The 23,560-nt window shown below is 43.7% G+C and overlaps 1 protein-coding gene across 1 annotated transcript in view; it reads left to right on the forward strand.

The window, feature by feature from the left end:
* ANO2 (anoctamin 2) overlaps nt 1-23,560 on the forward strand; it is a 340,778-nt gene that overhangs the window by 286,580 nt on the left and 30,638 nt on the right. The window contains exons 17-20 of the mRNA XM_072766166.1: nt 6,341-6,452; nt 8,637-8,694; nt 8,856-8,956; nt 17,313-17,458. Of these exons, the coding sequence (XP_072622267.1) occupies nt 6,341-6,452; nt 8,637-8,694; nt 8,856-8,956; nt 17,313-17,458 (417 nt within the window). The remainder of the gene's footprint in view (nt 1-6,340; nt 6,453-8,636; nt 8,695-8,855; nt 8,957-17,312; nt 17,459-23,560) is intronic.

Below are 23,560 nucleotides of genomic sequence, written 5' to 3' on the forward strand. Positions count from 1 at the left end.
GCTCATCCCGTCAAGTGTCCCCCTCAGTGCCCGTCACCCATTCCCCCCCACCCCCCGCCCTCCTCCCCTTCCACCACCCCTAGTTTGTTTCCCAGAGTTAGGAGTCTTTATGTTCTGTCTCCCTTCCTGATATTTCCCACACATTTCTTCTCCCTTCCCTTATATTCCCTTTCACTATTATTTATATTCCCCAAATGAATGAGAACATACACTGTCTGCATGGATATTCTATCCGATTGCCCTTCTGGTCCTGGATGGAGCCTGCCCTCTGTTGGAGATCTACCTCGGCAGGTTGGAAGCAGGCAAAACCTCAGAAGGCCTTCAGTCGATGTGGGGTGACTTTCTGGGGGACGTGGGATTTCAGAAGCCAATAATGATAGAGGGGGTTTGCTTTCTGCCCACTCACGTGCTCTGTATTGACTCCCCTGTGGTGATCGTGACCTAAAGGCACTGTGTTTGGAGTTTTATGAAGCACAAGGCTCTGGGCTGTTCTCTCATGGGCTCAGATTTGGGCCACTCCAGAGGTCTGTGTCTTATGAGGATAACCTGCCAGTGGCCTGAAGTGCAGATGGTCCTTCTTGGCTTGAAGACATCATTCCATCCCAAGTGGACTCTGGGAAAACTTGTTGTATTTCTTGAGTCACATAGTCTGTGTCCTGGACAGATGAGACTCCTGGTGCTGGCTGAGAGAGATCCCGCAGTCCACCTGGAGCTTCAGGGCTTTGACACTCCCTACCCCCACCCCAGTTATCTCCATCCCTGGGGGGAGGTGTCCCCTGAAGGCCTCCTTCCCTGGAAGGCTCAGCAAAGCACAGAACATGGCTACAGAGCTTCTCTGAGGTGGGGGCACCCAGCTGATTTAGTGGCCTATCAAGTGGATTTGGATTGTTTATTGGAAATGCCCATTATTTATGGTGGCTCATGGCCCTCAAAGCACAGGCAAAGGCTGTTTTTAGAAATAAAACTAATAAATAATAACTAGGTCCGTGATTTATCAGTATGGAGGAAGGGAGCCCCTCATTTCCAGTTGGAGCAAAGCTTCCTGAAAGGATTAGATTCTCTCTCCCAAGAACTTGGAGGAAATTCCTGCAGGGATTGGGAGATCTGAGAACAAAGAGTTCAAAGGAGATTATAAAAGAAAATCAAAGACACGTGCCTCTCTGCACCTCATCCTTAATCTCCTTCTAGCCACATTGACAAGTTTCCCAAATTTTCAGCTCATTAGATCTGATTACTTATTTTGGGGTGACAGAAGTTTTAATTGTCTTAGCCCCAAACTATTTTAAAATGAGAGACAAGAAGTGGTTGTTACTGTTGAATTGGCTGCCTTGGTGACTGGTCTAAGGATCAAAATCCTACTGAAAACCTTTTCCTTTCCACTCCCTCCCTCCTCTTCCCTCCCCCTCTCCCTCCTTTCCTCTCTCCCTCCTTCCTCTCCCTTCCTTCCCTCCCACTCCTTCCCACTTCCTCCTCCTTCCCTCTCTCCCTCCTTCCTTCTCCCTCCCTCCCTCCCCTTCTTCCTTCACTCTCTCCCCCTCGCCTCCCTTCTTGCCTCTCCCTCCTTCCTTCCCCCTTTTTTCCCTCCCTCCTTCCCTACTTCCCTTCCCTTCCCTTCCCTTCCCTTCCCTTCCCTTCCCTTCCCTTCCCTCCTTCCTTCCCTTCTACCTTCCCCTCTCCCTCTCCTCCTCCCTCCTTTCCTTACCCTTTCCCCTGCCATCCCTTCCTTCTTTCCTTCCTTTTGTCCTTCCCTTCTTGCTCCTCCTTCCTCCTCTTTCTTTCTCTCTCCTCTGTAGCCCAGCACAACAGGGCACATGGACAGTCTCTGTTCATGACCCTGTGCCCATCTTGATACAGGACTCAGTCCTTTGGTGTATCCCTCCCCCAAGAACAAATCCAGGATTCTCTGAACACTGGTGAGGAAAGCAGGTTTTAATGCATCTTTATTGAATATTCCATGGAAAGGCTAATGAGGGGCCCCACTGCAAATGACAGGACAGTTAAGGAGCATTTCTGCTGGGCACATCTGCCCCCCTCCCCATCACTCCCGTTTTCTTCTTTGGCCTGGGCTCTGACCTCCTGTCTCTGTCCGTACCTCGCAAGGCACAGGCTGTAGTCTTTCTGGGTCCTGCATCTGACTCCAACACCCCCATCTCTTATCTTGTGGGTAAGGTAGGGAAATTTAAATTAATTAAATGAATCTGAAGTGGAAATGAAGGAGATTTAACTCTCTTTTGCTGTTGCTTTCTTGTGACTTCATACCCATAGGCATTGGTCCTTCCTTGGAACACGACCGGCGATTTTTAGGAAATTTTTGGAATGTTTTCACTATTCCAAATCATATTTTTTTCATGTCACTCATTCATTCATTCATTCATTCATTCATTCATTCAGTAAATATGCTTAGTAGGGTACATACATCTAGTGACAGCTATGACCCATCAGAAGGTGAATCTGACTGTGTTCATTGTGGAAAAGCCATCCAAACTGTGCGTGGCAGGGCTGGGTGACACGGGGCTAGGGAAAATGAGGGTTAACAGCGACATGGGGGTACAGAGTTGGGAGATCTTCAAATGGTAAGTGGCCTTAGAAACTGTGGGCAGACAATTCCTTGGCCTCAGCCTTGTTTCCTTTTGTCAAAGAGAATAAGAATCAGACTGAAGACAGGGATTTGGACCTTGAGCCCAGGCAAGACTTGATAAACATAAATCAAACAGGGAGGCCCTGGCCACTTTGGCAGAATTCGTAGCAGGGAGTTTTGAAAAAGCCCTTACAGGTTAAATATCTGAAGGGCTTTGCTAATGCATATAAACTGAAGAAGAAGTAGCAGATGAGGCAGTGTTCACTGTGAATGGTGAGTACAGACCATGATCCAAATGCTTGCTGGGTAAGGCAGTGTGGGATCGGCCTGGACTTCTAGCTCATGGGACTGCATCCATGTTCCTCCGAGTGTGGCAAGGAGAAAAGCACAAAGGTGTCTACCAGCTGCGTGTTATCATGGTAGGCTTTTCCAACTTCATCTCCTATAAAATGATGGCGATGTCCCAGATTCCCTAGCAGACTGTGTTTATTTCCAGAGTTGTCTGGAGGATGTCAGGAAGCTTGGCCTAGGAGTTCTGTGGAGGTGGGGACTGGGGCTTTTCAATTAGACCTTTCCAGCCATGTGTCAGCAGGGTCACCTACTAGCTATCCTCACTGCTGATTGATAGTAAGTGCCCATTAATCAACATGGAAACGATTCCCAGAACTTTAGGGGCTAGACAGGTGCACAAACACCTGGCCGCAGATGGCCCAACCCTGCTGCAGAAAGCAGGGCTGCTGGCTTGGAGGAGGTGATGGAGTGGGAGGACATTATTCAGGACAATAGAAACTATTGTTTATTGAGATCTGGCACTTGCCAAGCACTAGGCTGAGGGCTTTATAAGCATCTTATCTTGTCCTCAGGACGACCTGGGAGGCAGATGTCAGTATGCTTTTTATGTAAGTTCAGTCCTCTACGCTCTGTATTTGAAGTTGGGTGTGTCTGATGCAACTCTCTGTCCCTATGGCCATCTCTGGAGCAAAATAAGCAAATAGTCACTCCCCTCAACTCCCCTGAGCCCAGAATAGCATGAGTGGGTGCTCTGTAGGTTCAGGATGGCCTGCCAGGACCTCTAGGACTGTTCGTGAGCATAAGCAAACTAAAGTGGGCTTCAGGATGATGGGGCTCTTGAGAATGAACCAGTTTTCAGTGCTGCTGGCTGCCCAGGGGCGACGCCATGTTTCTTAGGGTTCATGGGGGCTAGGTCAGGACTAGACAATTGGGTAGCTCTCATTTCCCCAGGCCTTAGGGAGAAGTGGAGGCCAAGATCTCAATTATGATAGTAGTGCTATGGCACCTCTAAGCTTTCCTAGGTCTCAAGGCCCCTCCCAGGGCCATGGGTCCCTAGAGGCTCATGTCTGCCTATGACAGTCTCCTCGGTAGGTCACTGCTCATGCTTGGACCAACACTGATGCATCATCTGTTATACTCAGGACTGTGTTCTAAGATTGCAAATGAATGAGGGGCTCACTGAGCTGTGTGGGAAGACAGATCATGGATACATAGCATTCTTCTCCCTAAGATCCCCTTCTGCCATGACTAGAGGGGAAAGGATTCCTTGCCAGTCAGAGATTAAATCTGGAAAAGACTTGGCGGTTTGCAAAAGGCTTTCCCAGAGACCTTGGCAAATGAAGCTCCTTGCAGGAAGTGTGGAGTCATATTCATCCTGGCAGCATGCAGGTGGTACTCAATGAATGTGAACTGACCAGTCACAAATATTTCTTAGGTACATATCGAGTGGGCTGAGGGTGGAGGGTGGGGAGGTGAAAGAAGATGTGTGGTGTAAACAGCAGCCAAAAGTCCTGATTTCATAGTGTGGTGTAGTAAAAATTATCTTTGGAGACAGGCAGATCTGGGTTCAGACCTTAACTCTTATGTAATCCAGACTTACTGGCTCTGTGATCTAGAGCAAGGCTCTCACCTCTCTGGACCTCAGCTGCCTTTATTTGTAAAAGTGAGATGTGATACCTCCCTCACATAGGTAGGTAAGGATGAAACAGGGTAGCAAGTGTGTGCACCTGGGTGTGATGCCACCTGTGGAGCAGCTTGGAGCAGACACCCCTGTACAGCACACACATCTCCACTGACCACCGTGGAGGTCACTGCAGCTCTCTGCCTGCAGGTGTTCTCTGGTTGTAATCATGCTCAGCCCATGCACAGGAGAAGGCAGAAATGCTAGGGAGTCATGTCCAGGGGTAACCTCACTCCAGCGGTAACCTTCAACCAGTGAGGGACTCCACTTTCACACTCCTTAGTGTAATAATTACGAGGGGTGTTTCACAGTCTCTTAGAAGGTCCCAGGGGGACTGAGCTCCAGTAGCCTGCAGCATGAAATTGCTCATGAACACATCCATGCTGCCTTCCCTCCCTTCTCTGGCTCATTCCCTCGCCACGTTTGCTGGGAGCACTTCCCAAATAAACCACTTATTCCCAAACTGCTTATTTCTTGACATAGCAGGCAACACCAACTAAGACAGATGACCAGTGAAAGCTCCTGTTGTGATTTTCAGAGGGCATGGATATAGGTAATGAATGCAGGGAAACATAAAATACCATAGAAGAAAAATAATACCACCGTCTGAAGTCATCTAGGAAAGCTTCAGGAAGGAGATTACAGACCACATTTGATCTGAATGCTAAGGGTTGAGAAGGATTTGTACAGGAGGGGATGGGCCTGGGAAGGGAATTTCAGGACAGAAAACAGTGTTGTATCCATTCTTCCAAAGATTCCTACTAAAGCTGTGTGTGAGTCAGGTGGGCAAACAAGTCACATGGACCTGTGCGTCAACCTCATCTGGACACACCACCTCCTGGCTGGCATGGTCCTGGTTGTTTGGCTTTATGCTCAGCACCCTTTAAGGCGATACCGTATTAGTGCATGTGCTGCAGGGCTAGGGCTTTCCTTCTGCCCCTGAAGTGTGGCCCTATAACCTTCTATCTTTGCCAAGCCAGCTGCCAAGACCTGTGAATCCTCAGCAAACACTCTGCCCCATTGTTCACCAGAATATCCCATGGAACTTGAGTCTTCTGAAGGCATCCTGAGGTTTCTGCCCAGTGTTTCTCAAGATCCTTGAGGGATTCTGTGCTGACTCCTCTGCTTGAACTTCTTAGGACTCACTGGACTTGCTGTGACCCCCAAATCTGAGGCATTAGTCTTATGTTTGTTTCACTTATCTGATGATCCTGCATCGTGCATCCTTTGAGTAAACAAATGCAAGGTGTCTCATTCTATCCAGAGAGCATACAGATGCAGGGTTTCCTTCTAGAAATGAAGGAGGAGAGAAAGAGGAATAATGTCACGGTGCCTAAGACAAGTCTCTGCTGCTTATTGAGTAGTTCATTGGTTAACAAAAGCCTTTTTCACCAGGGACCTTTGTTCAAATAAAATCTTTTGGAATTGGCAATCACACAGGTAAAAGCCGAATTCCTCATGATGAAGTGAGAGTGCTTCGAGGAAGCTCTCCTGCTCAGATCCCCCATAGAAAAGCAGTGTGAAACCATTGCTAGAGTGGGGAGGACGGTGGAAGAAGAAAGATGATGATTATATGTACCCTTTGTACATATATGTACCCATTGTACCTGGTTATCTATTTGGGACCTCCCAGGTGAATTCAATTCTAATGTGCCAGAAAGACATGTCTCTTGGTTTCTACCTTGAAGGAATAAGAGCTGAAAGACAACAGTTCACATAGTCGGAGTTAAAACTCTGATGGGGTGAAAAATCTGTCTCTCAGACTTAACAGCTTTGCTTTTATCTTTCAGAGGTTCCAAAAACAGAACAGACTTTTGAAGAACGGCTGATACTCAAAGCTTTCTTGCTAAAGTTTGTCAATGCCTACTCACCCATCTTCTATGTGGCCTTTTTCAAGGGGAGGTGAGTATAATGGGGTCACACATGGAAGGGCAACTTGTCACTAAGACAGGGTCCCCCACTAGAGTCAGCCTGTCCCCACTGTCAATTCACACTGTTAGTCCCATTCCCCACTTCCATCTGTATCTCACTGCTGGTGAAGCAATGGCATTAGCATGATAGCATTTGGGGTTAGAATCTTCAGGCTCTGACAACCAGGGAAACTGTACAGGGATTTGACCCTGGGCCTCCCAATGTTAAGGACGGGATAGGAGGGAATTTCAGGTCTAGCGCGTGGCTTCTAGGTCTTGCAATGCAGACTTCACAGGTTAAGGGCACAGTCTTCCAGGAGACTGCCCTCACTCCAGACACTAGCTGCAAGCTCTGGGGTTCCTCTGCCACTCCAGATTCAGACTCACTGGCTGTGGCCACTAACTCCTCAGGTTTGATAATTCTCTAGAATGACTCACAGAACTTAGGAATGTTCTACACTTAAAATTACAGTTGTATTATAAAGGGATACAATCCAAACTAGCAAATGGGAGAGGCACAATGGGTGAGGTTTAAGAAGGTCCTAAAGGGAAGTGTCCATGTCCTCAGTATGCATTAGCTCCTGGCACATCAGTGCGTCTCACCAACCAGGAAGCTCCAGACCTCAGTGCCCACAATTGGTAAGGTTGCATCACATAGGTATAATTGCTTGAATCATTTGCCCCATGACTGAGCTTTGCCTCAGCCCCTTCCCCTCCTGAGGTCAGGCTGCTACTACCTAAATCAAAGGCCCAACCCTCCAGTCAGATGGTTGGTTTTTCTGGCCACCCCCACCCCATCCTGAGATGTTTTATTTGCATAAATTAGCATAAATGTAAATATAGTCCTAAATGCCCAGCTTGAATAACAAAGAGACTCCTACTGGGAAACTAAGGATTTAGAGGCTTCTCCAAGAACCAGCAACAAAGGCCAGTCAGATTCTTTATTATGTAATACATCTAGATGTAAAATCACTTCTGATAACTATTTCTCAGGGTAGGTCAGTTGGCTACCTATAAGGAGATTTCCCAGTAGGCATTAATTTTGTCAGGAAAGCTTCCCTAGCACTAAATTCTCATCAAGCAAGCATCCATAGCAAGAGCTATTATTGCATATATTTGATAGTTTCTTACAAATATATTTGTGACCAAAACCACCACCCCCTTCTTGAGATGGTTACCCTTGACTCTTACAAAATTAGAGTAGTAGAGAGACTGTCCTTATTAATGAGTGCTTTCCACTGGTGCTTTGTCTCTAAATTTGATATCAATAGCAAGTTTCATACATCAATATTCCAGGCCAAAAAAATAGGGTCCTGACTCTTAGGTGACTCTTAGATAAATTTGTGGTATACTGAAAGAGATGGTCTGGTCAACAGCACATTGCAATAAGTGCTATAATAGAAGTATAAAGAGAAAGTGTTGGCGAAATACTTAATTGTGAACAGAGACAGTGAGAAGACTTCATAGAGGAAAGATTGGAACCGAGCCTTAAATAGATGGGTAGGCTTTCCACGGGTGGATGAGGGGCTAATATTTCAAGTAAGAAGGAGTTTTCTCATTACCTGGCTGGTTCCATGATGGACTTTTCCACTCCACTTCTCCCCACCTGCCCCACCTTCTTGTCCTCAATAAAATAAACCCTACTTGGAAAAAGAAGGAGCAGGCTACTTCCATGCCTTTGAATATTTTCAGTAAGAAGTCTGCATTTTTCTTTTCTGATCCCAGAAATCTCTACTTGCAACTTTAGCCTATCTCCTCCTCCATTTCCTGGGAAAACAGAAACTCTCACTGAGGAGCTGCAATCAGAACTCAATTCTTGACATTAGTTGAGGGAAGAAGGTGCACAGATAGTACACTTCGAGTTAATCCAGACCTTGTGGTGTTTAGGCCCAGAAACTATCACATGTGCACATACATGGGACATTCCCAACCCCACACCGGCCCCAGCCTCAGCCCCTGTCCCCTGGAACTTGGGTTAAGAGGTGAACTGTAGGTGGAACAGGTGATGGCTAGCCCTTAACAAGGTGTAAAGTCCTACCACTGGGTGATTCAGCTCCCTGCCCTGGCCAGCACTTTCAGGGAGAGTGTTGGACAGTGCCTGTTCCACTCAGAAGGCATGCCTTCAAGCAGCCCCACCTTTCTTCTTCCCTAACTCTCCCACACTTCTGGATTTCAGGTTTGTGGGCAGGCCTGGAAGCTACGTTTACGTGTTTGATGGTTACCGCATGGAAGAGGCAAGTACAGCCTGGGTGTTACACGTCCAGCTGGTGGTTTATAGGTGTACCCCTGGCCCCAGCCCCAGCCTGAGCCCTGGCCCCAGCCTTTCTTCTTGCCTGTGCCTCTCTGAGCTCTACTTGGTCTAACCACATCTTCTGTTATCTTCTCTTCTGGGCAGTGTGCTCCAGGGGGCTGCCTAATGGAGCTCTGCATTCAGCTCAGCATCATTATGTTGGGAAAACAGTTGATCCAGAACAACATCTTTGAGATCGGAGTCCCGTAAGTAATGAACTCCTCTTCCTTCTCCGTTTGCTGTCCGGGGCCTAGTCCAGCAGGGCCCCACTTTCAGCAGGGTGCTCCTGGCCTCCTCCTCTCAGACAGCTGGTTATTTACTCCTCTGTCCACTTGCCAATAATTTTCCCCTTGAGGCAGGGCACCTCCCACGAGGCTTGCTTGCTAATCTAATTCAAGGGGTTTAAGGCTCAGAAAGATTAATAAGCGCTTGCTTCAGGAACTTAATGACAAAGTGGCAGAGCTAGGAATCAGGTATCTTGGACCTCAAAGTGCTCTCTGTCCTCCCATTGAATAAGTAAAAAAGATGCATTGTGGTGGATATAAATGAATACAAAAGTTGGAAATATTACATAATAATTTAGAGAAATCTCTAAGAAACTGTGGAATATGTGATCTTAGAGGGGGAAGGACATGGAGCTGGTAAAGCTCAGGCTAGGTCTTCATGTGGATCTTCTCTCCTTTCCCACATGGTTTTATACCAATTTTATAGAATGACTCCTTTCAGTTAGATGTTGCCTTGAGATAGTCATGAAAATAAACACTTAGTCATAGGCACAGGATTGAAAAGAAATGAAAACTCAATAATGAAAATCTACCTTCAGGTCAAAGAAAAATGTAACTCCCTCTCCCCACCATCACCATCTTGCATTTCTATTGCTTTTTGGTGCTCGTGTAGCATTCCTTAGGCTCAGTCCTTAGAGTGTTTTTCGGCCCTCACTCTGAGAGCCTCAGGGGTAGCCCTAGGGTGTATGCTTTTCTTGGAAGAGGATTGGCAAGCATGTTGATGCCTGGGCATCTTGTTGCACCTCCTTGTTTAATCTAGCCTCTCGTCATCGGTCAGGAAATCATCACTTTTGAGAAACTTCACCCTCTGAAAGTGTGTCCTGTTCCCTGCTTTCTGATTGAAAGTCATTCGGTGATAGTCAAGCAAAGCTGGTGAAACACATGGTCACCGTTCTCTAGGAGCTTACCATCTCAGAAAGAGACCACATTTGTTATGGATAAACATCCAGAAAATATACAGGCCAGGAAAAGATGTACCAAAGCCACATGTGGCTCCTTTGAAGCCACAAGACCAGCCCCTCCACTACTGCTACAAAGGAAAGTCTCCGTTCTCCTTCAGACATCTGGGGAAGACACCTGTCCTTCCAGAACATTGTTATTCTGCTCTGGGTGGAATTGTATACAGCTTGCAAACATGAGATTTATTCATCCCTGGACATCTGCTCTACCACTTAGTCCATTCACTCTGGATCCAGAGGCCTTTTATAGAGTATAAGAGAGACAAGAGCTCAGGCATATGTTTGGACAGTGTATTGGCATGTCCCCCACCCATCAACTCCATCAGCTCCAGAGCAGATGAAATTAACACATGGCTGTTTGCCTTGAAGGCTAAATTTTCTTGTTTATGCTTGATGCATGTTTAATGTGCCACACTTTAATTGATGGCAATTGCACAGTGACTCATAAAGCTGTGGGCAAGTCACTTCTCTAAGTCTTGCTGTCCCCCTCTCTTAATGAAAATGATGGCATTAGACTAATCTCTAAGGTGTTCTTATTTCAGCTCTGACATTCAGGGAGCCTCTCCTCTATTCATTGAAGCTGGGCCCTACTGGTTCCAATTGCAGGTCACTTCTGTTTCAAAAGACTTCCTCATTTCAGTTTCTAGTCTGCCAAAGGACACATACAACATAATTATGCTATATATATATATATATATATATATATATATATATATATACACACACACATACACACATATACATATGCTACATAAGATATGTAGTTAATTATAGTAATAAATATGTATTTAGTCCCTAAAGATGTAGAGCAAAAATTCTTCAGTGTCTTTTATCTCTAAAGCTCTTTATAATTATATGGGTTCTATTCTGAGTTCAGTCATATGAAATCACAATGATGGTGATTATTGGATTTTCTACTCTCAACTCAGAGCCCATTCTCAGTAAATTAGACCACATCCAATCCAGAGTTCAAGCACCTGGTGGTATCTTTTTGTGTGACACCACTGAGACACGTGAAATAAGCAAGAAAATCAAAAGGAGTCCTTCATAGTCAAAAGAGAAATGACAGTTGAACCTGACAGTGAAGAAGGAGAAGTATTATAAAAATCAGATTTAGTGGTCTTGAATTCTTTGATGGAGGTAGCATATCTCAGTAGGTCAGGGACTGTCCAACAGATCTGGGTTTAAATTGAGGCATTATAATATACTCACTGTGTGACTTGTTAAAGTTGCTCTAAAAGGATTCTCATGCAACGTGGCTTATGTAAAAATAAAGGTTGGATGAATGCCCAGCTGTCTGGAAAATAGAAAATATGGACTCCAAAAAAGGAAGAACCATTCTTAGAGTTTCTAGGCAGCCTAGGTGACTAAGCGTCATTACCTTTTTGTTTGTAAGTGATGCTTTGTGAGTGTTGCAAGTCCAAGAATGAGATTGAAAAGACCAAGTCAGGAACACTGTTTTTCTCTTCTGTTCGGGGCCTAATGGCCTTTGGCTTACATGCCTTCAGATGCTTTCCCCCCAGGGGAGATAAATATTAGTCTTAGAGGCCAGATTTGATTTTTAAAAACAGAGGCAAGTCTGAGGAGTTAGATAGATAGGTGATCGGTGATCATTCTCGGGGTAAAAATATAAGATTATACAGCTAGAAGTTGTTTATCCTCTACTTCTGAAAGGAATTTTCTAAGATTCTTCCAAAGAAAATTTTGAAATGTTAAAGACCAATTGACTTTTATCAGTAAGCCAGGTAATCAGCTGTGATTTATTCCTCTTCACAAGGACAAAATATTCTTCTTAGATTCTCTGTGTGTGTGTGTGTCTTGCAGAAAGTACGATAACCACAATTTTGTTGCCCTTGAGAATCTTAACAGTCCAGTAGGCTTCTCGTAGAACATTGTTTCCCAATCTTCAGTGATTTGTGAGCCAACTTTTGAAGTTGTTTTCTCCATACCTACCTAAACAGCTGTTTGCATATTAACTTCCTCTAAACCAACTCACTTTTTGTTTAAATTCATAGCATTTTTGAAAATGGAAAACAAACACTGCCAGTGACCATGAATAGCAAATTGCAGTAGAAAGCAACACGATAAAAAGTAAAGATTATTAGACAAATGATAACATCGGCCTAGGATCTGCATTCTCCTTGTTATAGAGGAAGCCACACAGGCGCTGGGGAGTTGTTAAAGACATGCCAGCAGCAGACTGGGGGTTTTTCCTTGACTGCCATCAAAGGGACTGAATGAAAGCAGGAAAGGGAAGAACTCTCCCAGATGATCTAATGAGATGAAGACCAAGTATAGAGCCCTCCAAAATGTCAAAAGAACTGCTATTGGAATGTGTTTATTGCTCAAGAAACGTTGCTTTAGAGCAATATTATTACCTGTTAATCCCACGGGTTTCCAGAAGGCTGGTACAATGTGGGCCATGTCCATGGATACTGTACAGATGCCCTGTGGGACCCAGATGAGCTTTACCAGCTTGCTCAGACTCTCCATTGCTACCCCTGAATCTGGTTGGTGCCAGATAGGCCTCAAAATCTACAGGGCCATGCAGAAGCCCAGCTTTGTCCAGGCACCTTCCACCAGGCAGCAGCAGTCCCATCTTGGCTAGGCTTGATTCAGGGCCTGGAGATGGAAAAGCAATGTGCTTCCAAGGGAGGCAGTAAAACTGGGGGCAATAGGCTCTTTAAAGGCAGCTCTGCGACTAATTGAGGACATGATAATAAATAAAATTGCGTTGCGTGATCTGGCCTTGGACTCTCCCTACTCAGCAACCCCAGGCTCCTGGGGCCTGACACAGTTGTGACAGATGCTTTCCAGAGAGGAGCTGGATGGTTTTAAACATTACAGGCCCCAGAACAATGCTCATCGGCAGCTCCATCTGAGATGACTTCAGACATGGCGGGCAGAATCGGATCTCGTGCTATTTACTGCCCACGTCCCCTGATGGGGGTTTCCATACCCGCCTCCTGCTGCTGACCCACACACCCCGCCTTTCCCACATGTGTTTGTGCAAGATAGACTTTGGATCCAGATTGTATGGTGCCCCTGAAATATGGCCCCCACATCCCAACTTCTCTGTATAATTTTATCTGAAACTCAGCTCCAGTTATCCTTGAAGCAAAATTGAAAATGGTCCTTTTATCATTAAGAAAGATGGAATTTTTTTTTTGATAAAAGGTAAAATGCAGTCTTTTTCAAATGCCAGATTCTGTCCTGGACGAAGTCTGAGACAGACAGAGCAAATACTTCCACTAGCAAAGTGTCCCCCATCCCTATTCTTACTAAAAACACCAGATCACATCCCAGAATAGCTGTAATGTACCCTGGACACGGCCAGTAAGATTTTATAAACTCTCTGCTTTTTCTTTCTCAGTAAATGTGATAAATATTACATTTCAAGACATAAAACAGTCTCTCTTTAAAGCCATTACAGGTGAAGGAGGTCTGTGTTCTCCAAGACAGAGGAATCTGGCCATGAATCAGAAGTTTGAGGAACAAATTTGAACCTTGTCGGGTGTCAAGGAAAGGGATACATAGCTCAGACAGTGCTGTGTTCCTCTTCTTTGGCCCATGTAGGGCTTGGTTCTGTTTTCCCTAATGAGACTTGAGGCCTGTGAAGCCTGGGTCTATGGAGAGCTGCCTGGGGCCCAGAGTCCTGTGGCAGGAAGGCCTCAGGTGTGACAGTCACCCTGGTCTTGGGGTGAGCCTGTGGAGTGCAAGCCAAGGAAAGGCTCTGAGCCTTCCGGACACTTTCTCAGACCTGTCATTAAAAAGGGGACGGAAATATAGCAGAGCAGATGAAAAAGACAAGAGGTAACATCAAAGGAGTTATTTTAACGAGCAAGTGCATCATACGGTCGGAATCATAATCTAAAGTTTTCCAAACGGCCCATCTGTATGTTATACAGTTTGCAGGATTCCTGTTAAATCCTCTTCTTGAGGGACTTTCTTTATTAATTGTTTTTAATGGTCACTGAGATCTCCAGGAGAACTTCTGGGAAGGAGGAGTGCCTAAAAATTATTTGTGGATTTTTTCCTACCACACGGTCTTTGACCTCCCACAGTGTGTAACACTGTGACTGCACTCTTTCCCAAAGCTCCCCTCCCCTCTCTTCCCTCTCTACCACATGGTCTTGCAGTTGGCCTTCTGTTCCTCAACTGCTGCTTTCTTGCCCTTGGAAGACCCTACGCCCTCTCTGCATCCCTTGACTGTTGGTATTCCTTTTCTGCGCTCCACCCACATGTGGGCTCATTGCTAGTTTCAGTTCTTCTCTCCAGGATGGTTCTTAATATTGTTAGCTTCCACCTGGACCTATTTGAAGGGCTCTCTGCCCATGTATAGAACGCTTCCTGGATTTCTACTTAGTTATCATATGGGATCCTCTGCTTCAATGGTCCTTCTCCCCTTTATCAAAATGGCTTCTTCTCTAGTGTTCCTGTCCAAGGAAACTACCACCACCTACACACATGGCCAAGAAACTCAGGATAGTCCTTGGTTCCTCATTCTGCTTCCCTTCCCATGTCCAGGTCACCCCCAGCTTCTTAACTCTGCTTCCTGAGTCTGTTTCTGTCTGTCCTCCTGTCTACTGCAGTCACCTGTCTACTGGACTCTGTGGACATGATCTCTCACCTGAGCTGCTACCTAAGACGGCCAACAAGGCCTTCCATGCTGTGAACTTGCTCTTTCCTCACTTTTTCTCTCCTACTCTATGCTCCGAGCAATTGGAACTCCTTCAGTCCCTTCTCTGAGCCATTTTTACATTTGCCTTGGGCCATTACCTAGAACACACCTTCTCCCTCTTCCCCACACTTCTTTCATCTTTCATCATTTAGTTGGTTTACGCATCTCTTCCTCAGGGAAAACGTCCCTGATTTAGGTCAGGTTCATTTTCTTCGTTTTCTATTCTCATAATTACCTAAATATCTCCCTTTATAAGACTCACTACACATTATTGGTAGCACACATGCACGCACGCACTTATTTATTTATTTATTTATTTATTTATTTATTTATTTATTCTTTTAAAGATCTTATTTATTTATTCATGACACACACACACACACACACACACATACACTCACAGAGGCAGAGACACAGGCAGAGGGAGAAGCAGGCTCCCTGCAGGGAGCCCGATGTGGGACTTGATCCTGGGTCTTCAGGATCATGCCCTGGGCTGAAGGCGACGCTAAACCGGTAAGCCACTCAGGCTGCCCAGTCCCAGTAGCACTTATTTAAATGTCCACTTTTCCAGCTAGGTCATTAAACACATAAGATGTCTTTTTTTTTTTTTTTTCCTGGAGACCATCCTCCTGTTCAAAACTGTTCACTAAACTTTTTATATAGCCACTAATCCCAGTTAGATCCACTACTTCCTTTTTCTGATAGATTTCTTGTTTGCTAGATTCCATTGTTTCCTTTCTTGTTTTATATCCTTGGTTGGTGAAAATCATCCTCTAGGAACTTCACGAGAGTAAATGCCTGGAAGGATATCTTTTTTAAAACCTTGCGTGGTTTACATTTCTTTATTCTGTCTTTGCACTTGGTTTCTAAATTGGCTGGGGATAAAATCTCTTGCTAAAATTCATTTGCCTTCTCAATATTAATATTTTTTTCTAGCCTTTTCTAGGGTCAAGGGCTGATGTGGAGAATTCTAGGTTTTAATTCCAAATAATTTTTAGAGAATCTTTCTCTCTGGACATGGAAGCTTTTAGAATCCTATTCATTATTCCTAGAGTGGTGAAATCTCATGGTAATGGACTCTGGTGGAAGTCCTTTTTCTTATCATTATGCTGAGTAGGTCCTCTCAATCGGAAAATGTGTATCTTTCAGCTCTGGGACATTTTCTTGTATTTCCTTGTACTTTTCTCCCCATTTTCTGTGTCTTCTTTTTACACTATCAATTTTTTCTTCATCTCTCCTGTCTTGGCCTACAGAAAAGGTCTATCCAGTCCACATGATTTGGCTTCAGAATATTTAGGTTCCACCTAGGTTTTTCTTTATTTCTTATTATCAGATAATTATTGCTTGCTCTTTGATTATGAAATACTGTATTTTACTCCTGCTTCTATGGATCTCAACTCATTCTTTAAATCCTTCTTTGATGATGATGATGGTGATGACAGGGACTAGGATAAATACATTTATTGAGCTCTTAGCATGTACCAAGCCCTAAGTTAAGTATGCTACATAGATTAGCTCCCTTAACTGACCCTGGACTAGTTAATATTTATTTTCTCATAGATAGGAAATTTAAAGCTTATGGAGTTTTAATAGCCTGTCCAAGAAAATATAGCTGGTGAGTTGTGAAACTGGGTTTTAAGCAATTATTTTCTGCCATCAAAGATCAGAATTTTACCCACTACACTACATCACTATACTATGTCTTCTTGATGGTAAATGGTATTACACAGGACACTAATCAAAACATTATTTTGAACTATTAGATTTCCACTAACTGTCAGAAGCCCTTTCTAAGAATGGAAGCCATACCTAAATGATACTGAGAATACTCTTCTGGAAATAGCTACATAGAAGTTAGATGATTCCATGTGGGGAATGTGGGGGGAATGCCTGCATTATATGGAGTATGGATTTCAAAACCCCTTTAACTCTCCAAGGCTATGATTCTGACCACTCTGATATTAATTCTCCTCCCAACTATCTCCTAGAAACTTTCTCTTAGACCAATTAACAGAACTGGCACCTTATTCCTTTACCTAATTTCATTCTCTGTGATTGTATATCAATGGAAAGTATGAAAAGACTATACCCCTCAGGCATATTTTAGCATCTAGTATTGAAAATAATAAAGTTATTTATTGATTGCTTACTATATCCAGTTATTATGCTAAGGATCATACAAAACATTGTTTCACTTAATCTTCAGAGGCTAGGCTATTATTATTTTGGTTGATTTAGTCTACTTGGGCTGTCATAACAAAATATCATAGACTGGTTGGCATAAACAACAGAAATTTATTTCTCACAGTTCTGGAGACTGGAAAATCCAAGATCAATGACTGGCAGTTTGCTATGAGGGCCCCCTTCCTGGGTTTCAGAAAACTATCTTCTTACTGTGTCCTCCCCCACATTCTGTAGAGAGAAAGATCAGTGTCTTCTCCTTTTCTTATAAGGCTACCAATTCTATTGGACTAGGACCCCAGCTTTATGACCTCACTTAATTACCTCCTAAATACCCTGTTATCCTCAAATGTAGTCACATCTAGGGTTAGCACTTCAACAGATGACTCATGGGGGAATTCAATTTAACCTGTAAGAGTTCCAGACGCTTTTGGTGACTGGTCGATTTCTTTCCCAGGAAGCTAAAGAAACTATTTCGGAAGCTGAAAGATGAGACAGAACCTCGAGAAACTGACTCTGCCCACTCGAAGCATCCAGAGCAGTGGGACCTAGACTACAGCTTGGAGCCATACACTGGACTGACTCCAGAGTACATGGAGATGAGTAAGATCCCATGATCTTTCCTTCTACTAGGGGGAGGTTTACACAGGGTGTCTGCATGAAGGGCAAGGAAGGGGGTTAGGGGAATGATAGGGGCAGTCTCTGCATCTTCTTAAGCTTCATCCTACACAGTGTCACCTTCAGTGCCACATGGAAGTGGGGAGGGTAGAGTAGAAGGAATCCTGGAATGAGAACCAGGAGCAACTCTTATTACCACCTTGACACTAGGGTGATACATTCTTATTCTTGGGCTTCTTCTCATCTATGAAATGAGAAGTTTGGTCTCTCAGGTCTCTTCCCCTGGTTTCTGTCATTGATAAACCTGAAAGAGTTTATTGAAATTTCCATTAAGGAAGAGTAAAGTAATCCTATGACACTCAGGGCAAGGATACATACGTCTTTGACATGGAGAATATAGGAGAGTCCACCACTGTACTCAAGTGGGGCTGGGTAAAATGTTAACTTTTCTCTTAAAAAGTTGGGATGTTTGTGTAGGGGATGAGAAGTAGATTTCTCATTACAGAGCCTCTTGCTGTTCTTATATAAAGCTTGAAAGCAAGAGTGCATGTGGTATATAGGCTGGTAGAACACAGTCATTTCAGAGGTGGTTTTTAGCCATGAGTTCTCCATTTTAGATTAGCTGCCTTCAAACTCTTGGTTTCATGTGAATAATCCTGACCTTTTATTGGGGTGGATATTTGAGAAGCCTCTTCCCCTGACTTGGAACTAATGAATTAAAAACATTGGACCAAGAGGTCAGCCGCATCACCTCAACATTTACTCAAGTTAGAATGTGTGGAGATCCATTGGAAGAATCACTCAGTACTCTAGAATTGGCCCAGTGTTGTGTTTGCATAATGGTTCTTGCCTCCTGTGGTTCATCATGTGTAATAGGGGACCCCCATGCCTCTCTGTGTACCGGGTTAGGGTACTTGTTATTTCTAATGGATATTTCTCCTCTTCTGTTTATAAGAATGTGTGTATGTATGTTAAGGGTGGAGGCATGGATAGGGTCTAGGTTAGGTAGGTATGAAAGTTCTGTGGTTCTAAAATTCCAAGCAAAATCTTCACCTTGTAATCTAAATAAACTCACCAGAGAAAGAACAATCATATCTATTGCAGGAACAAGAGGCTAGGACCTAGTTTAGGTAAGCATGGAGTTCCCTTATGCTCTTTACCTTTATCTAAGTTCTACTGCTGATCCTTCTCCAACAGTGAACCGGGTATTTATGCCAAGGCAATCACTTCTATGGCAGATGCCACCTCTCTGTGTATACCATCCTATCAGACAGAAATTGCTGCCACAGGGTGAGGCTTCTATTGGGCTCTGTCTCCCACCCAACCCCTACCCTTCAACCCCAGCCCTCCAACCCCTCACAGAGCTGTCTGTGTAGGTTTTCCTGGCCTGCCTATCTGTCTGTCTGGGTAGCTGGCTATTTCAGAGCTTCTTCTTTTGAGTCCTTGAGAGCAGAGACACTTGAGCTCTATTCCCTGGATTCAAACCCTGGCTCTGTGACCAACTTATCTGGACAGCTTTGGGTTAGTGGCTACCTTATATGTGTCTCAATTTGCTCTAGCTGTAAAAATAAATAAATACATGAAATAATAATTAATAATAATTATAATATCTACTGCATGAGATTGTTGTACTTAATGCATTAGTATCTGTGAAGTGCTTAGAAGAGTATCTGGCACATCTAAAAGCCATGTGTCATCAAGTATTGCTATTTCTCTTAATGGTCTTGAGGCCCTAGGAAAGCAGAGTGTAGGGATATATGTGCACTTTGTCTGCCACCATGTTGCTGAACGGACACCCAGTATGTGTTCAGACTTCAGCACTTTGCAAAGTAAAAGAAGAGGGAAGAAAACCAAGAACTAGACTTAATAACCTCTGAAAAAAGTTCATACTTCGATTTTGTAGGGTGAAATTCATTCTATATATTAAAACACACACACACACACACACACACACACTCACACACACCTCCTTGTAGGCTCTAAGGAAACAAAACAACCATATAACAGAAAGTTTGAAAATACAGAAAAGAAGGGAATAGGTCTCCCAAACTTACCTTGAATCAGCCCAATTTTTTTTTAGCATTTTGGTACCATTTCTTCTTAGACCCTTTTTATTGGGCATATGATTTTTAAATAAATTTGTAATCATAAGCACACTTTTGTTGCTCTTTTTTCACTTAGTATTAGATGAATAAATATTTCCAAGTTGTCATATATTATTCAAAACTAAGAGCTGCATGATAAATGATCCCTCTAATAAATGTACCATAGTGTATTTGCCGATTTTCCAGTGAAGCACATTGGAGACCCATTTTCCAATTCTTCCCCTGTTTTAATGATCTGATATATATTATCTTCCTGCCTATAATATTTTCCATATTTACTAATGATTCCTCAAGGTAGATTCCCACAGATGTGATTACTAGATTGTGATTACTAGCCATTTTATAGTTCTTGATTTATTTTACCAAATTGCTTTTTTAAAAAATATTTTATTATTCATTCATGAGAGACACAGAGAGACAGAGACATAGACAGAGGGAGAAGCAGGCTTCCTGCAAGGAACCTGATATGGGACTTGATCCCAGGATCCCAGGATCAGGACCTGAGCCAAAGGCAGAGGTTCAACTACTGAGCCACCCAGGTGCCCCCCCAAATTGCTTTTTAAAAGGGTTAGACCAATTCACAGAGCCACAGGCAATGTATGAAATACTCTTCTGGCGAATACAAATTATTTAGTATCTTGAGGTAATGTGATATGAAGGAATTATCAGTGTACAGTAAGCTTGAGATTCTCAGCATGTGGCCACCTTGTTCTACATTGTTGATCTGAATATTCCAAACTCATCCTTTAAGACAGCTTTTCACAGTGTTTTCTCTGTAGAGTCCTCCTAGACCAAGCCCCATTCCCCCTGCATGAGGAATTATTATTTGCATTAATTATTTAATTCATTAATTTTATTAATAATTAATTACTTGCATTTCTGTCCCAATGTTACATATGGTATATACACTGATGGTGTATCTAACAGGATTATGGTAATATTGCTCACATATCTGTTCTTCTACAGACCCAGTCTATTGGATTCTAAAGAACAGTGTGTAGGAATCATGGCTTATTCATCCTCATGCCCTCCATAACCCAGCACATTTCCTGGCACATAATAGATACTGTGTCTGACAAAGATAAATAAATGAATGAATGATTTATTAATTAATGAGGGAAGGTTTCTTAACAGAAGTAAGTGTTTAACACTTACTGAAGGATCATTTTCAAAGTGGGGCTTGGTTGATGGTGGGTCAAGCATGTTTTGAAAAGAGATTTCCAGCTGTAGATAGGATATTGGACTTGATCCCCAAGGTTCCTTTTGGTTCTGACAGTCTACAAATTAACAATAAGTGTTAACAAAGCAAATGGTGGTTTTGGGGTAGGGAGAGTTTAGAAGAAGATCTCGTATGTGAATGGTGAACCCTGAAGATCAGACAAGTTTGTGTTTCACATCAGGCCATAGAGAGGAGTTGTAAAATCTTGACCAGCGCTGTGACTGTGTTTCCCTTGAGGAAATAGGCAGCAAGTGCAGAGGGGAAGTGGTAAGACAGAGGAAGGAAGAAGAAACAGAGGTGTACTTGTTTACTCATTCTTTTTTTTTTTTTTTTTTTTATGATAGTTACAGAGAGAGAGAGAGAGAGAGGCAGAGACATAGGCAGAGGGAGAAGCAGGCTCCATGCACCGGGAGCCTGATGTGGGATTCGATCCTGGGTCTCCAGGATCGCGCCCTGGGCCAAAGGCAGGCGCCGAACCGCTGCGCCACCCAGGGATCCCTTGTTTACTCATTCTTGTATTTGTCAAACACTTACTGAGCATAAGAACAAGTTTGGAGACCAGGACAGAGTCCTCAACAGTTCAGAAGGATAGTGATTCAGTCAACAATTCCACTGATTCTGGTTGAGTCTTCTGTGGATGAAGAAGCCTGGATCACACTTGGGTTTTCCCAGCTGGGTTCCACAGAAACTCACTCCCAGAATTCTTTAGGCCATTTTACTAAGGTATCAGTCTTTTTAGAGACATGAAGATTTTATTTTGTATTTATATAAGTACAAGTCCTGTGTTTCTGAGTTAGATTCCTTTGATTCCTTTTGTCTCTGGAATATCCTCTTCCCCCTTGAAGGGAGCATTTGCTCCCATGTACAATCAAAGTCAGGGCTGCAGACTAAACTTTACCAAACATTATTCCATCTGGCAGTGTGGGCTGAGTGAGGGTAGGGGTGGGCTCTGGAGCCAAACCACCAGATTCCTGGTCCCAAGCCTGTTACAACTAGCTACATGACTCTGGGCTTGACACATAAGGTCAGCCAGGCTCAGTTTTCTTGTCCAGAGAGTAGATTTGATGTTAGTAGCACCTACCTTATAGGATGGTTCTGAGAAGTAGGTCACGGATAGACAGTAGTTAAAAACCAGGGCTTGGTACAAGTAGGTTCTCATGAATACTAACTGCCCCTGTTCTTGTCAAGAGTCCAATTTCTTTACCTTTAATTTAGGAATTAATTTTTAGAACTAAAAAAAATTTGAAGCCCAGGGGCGCCTGGGGGGCTCGGTCAGTTAAGTGACTGACTCGTAATTTCTGCTCAGGTTATGATGTCAATGTTGTAAGATTGAGCCCTGAGTCAGGTTCCATGCTCAGCAGGGAGTCTGCTTGAGATTCCCTCCCTCTCCCCTTGCCCCTGCATGCCCCCCCTACTTACTCTTGTGCATGCACTCTCTCTCTCTCCCCCTCTCTCTCTCTCCCTCTCAAAGGAAGGGAAGAAAGAAAGAAAGAAAGAAAGAAAGAAAGAAAGAAAGAAAAGAAAGAAAAGAAAAGAAAGAAAGAAAGAAAGAAAGAAAGAAAGAAAGAAAGAAAGAAAAGAAAAGAAAAGAAAACAAAGAAGAAAGAAAAAAAGGAGAAAGGAAAGAGAAAGAAAAGAGAAAGGAAAAAGAAAATAAACTCTTAAAAAAAATAAACAGTCTGAAGCCCTTAATGTAGTGAGAGCCCTGGAGGTAGGCTCTACTCTGGAGTGTAGGGTTGGGTAGCGCTGTTGATAGAATGAGGGTACTGATTCAAAGGCATCCCATTCAGAAGCCCTAGATGTAAACACTCCAAGATGTTTGCCTTTTCAGAGAACTCTAAGCCCTAAGGGCTCTACTTGTCAAGCCTGGCATCCCAAATGGGCTCTTTTTGTCATCTGTTTATCTAAAACCCACAAACTTTGTTCCTTTAGTCATCCAAAAAATAATCACCATTGTCTTCCTGACTCAGGAATTCAGTTATCCCCCTTAGAGCCTTCCTCCAGCTTCTTAAATACAGCCCAGGTTTTGAGGCCCTTAATGCGGGTGACAGGATGAATTTCTTCTGTCATTCACCTAGTCATTAGGGGAGATCTCATTTTTCTTGGTCATGAGTTTACATCCTATCAAACTTTAATAGAAAGGGAGGTGCCTTATGCTTGCAAATGTACATATTCATTCATTTGAAGTGGAGGCCAGATCATGACTTTGGAGGGCTAAGAGCTGACCATCCCCTCCTTGTCTAGATATGTCCACCAAGACCAGTGAGTATCACCCAGTGGCTAGAAATGCATGGTTGATCCTCCTCAGAGACCAGGGTTGTACTACTCTCCTGAAATGGCCGATTCAAACCTCTTTTTTCAGGAAGGACATCCTGGAATTGGCGTAGACCCTGCCTTCTTCTCCAACATTCCATTCTGACTTTGCATCAGCTGCAGCTGAGGAAGGGCCTGCTCAGTATGGTCCAGAACCTTTTTTATTTATGGCTCCTTACTTCACTGGCTTTGCATCTACTAAGAATTTTGCATTCCCACTCCAGCCCTCACTGTTCCTCCTTTTTATTCTTCTTCCTCTTCTTTTTTATTTTTATTTATTTTTTAAAAAGATTTTATTTATTTATTTGAGAGAGAGAGAGAGACAGAGAGAGAGAGAAGGAGAGCATGAGCAAGGGGAAGGGCAGAAGGAGAGGGAGGAGCAGACTCCCTGCCGAGCAGGGAGCCCGCTGCAGGGCTCCATCCCAGGACCCTGGGATCATGACCTGAGCC

The sequence above is a fragment of the Vulpes vulpes genome, chromosome 8 (assembly GCF_048418805.1).
Source record: "Vulpes vulpes isolate BD-2025 chromosome 8, VulVul3, whole genome shotgun sequence".
NCBI lineage: Eukaryota > Metazoa > Chordata > Mammalia > Carnivora > Canidae > Vulpes > Vulpes vulpes.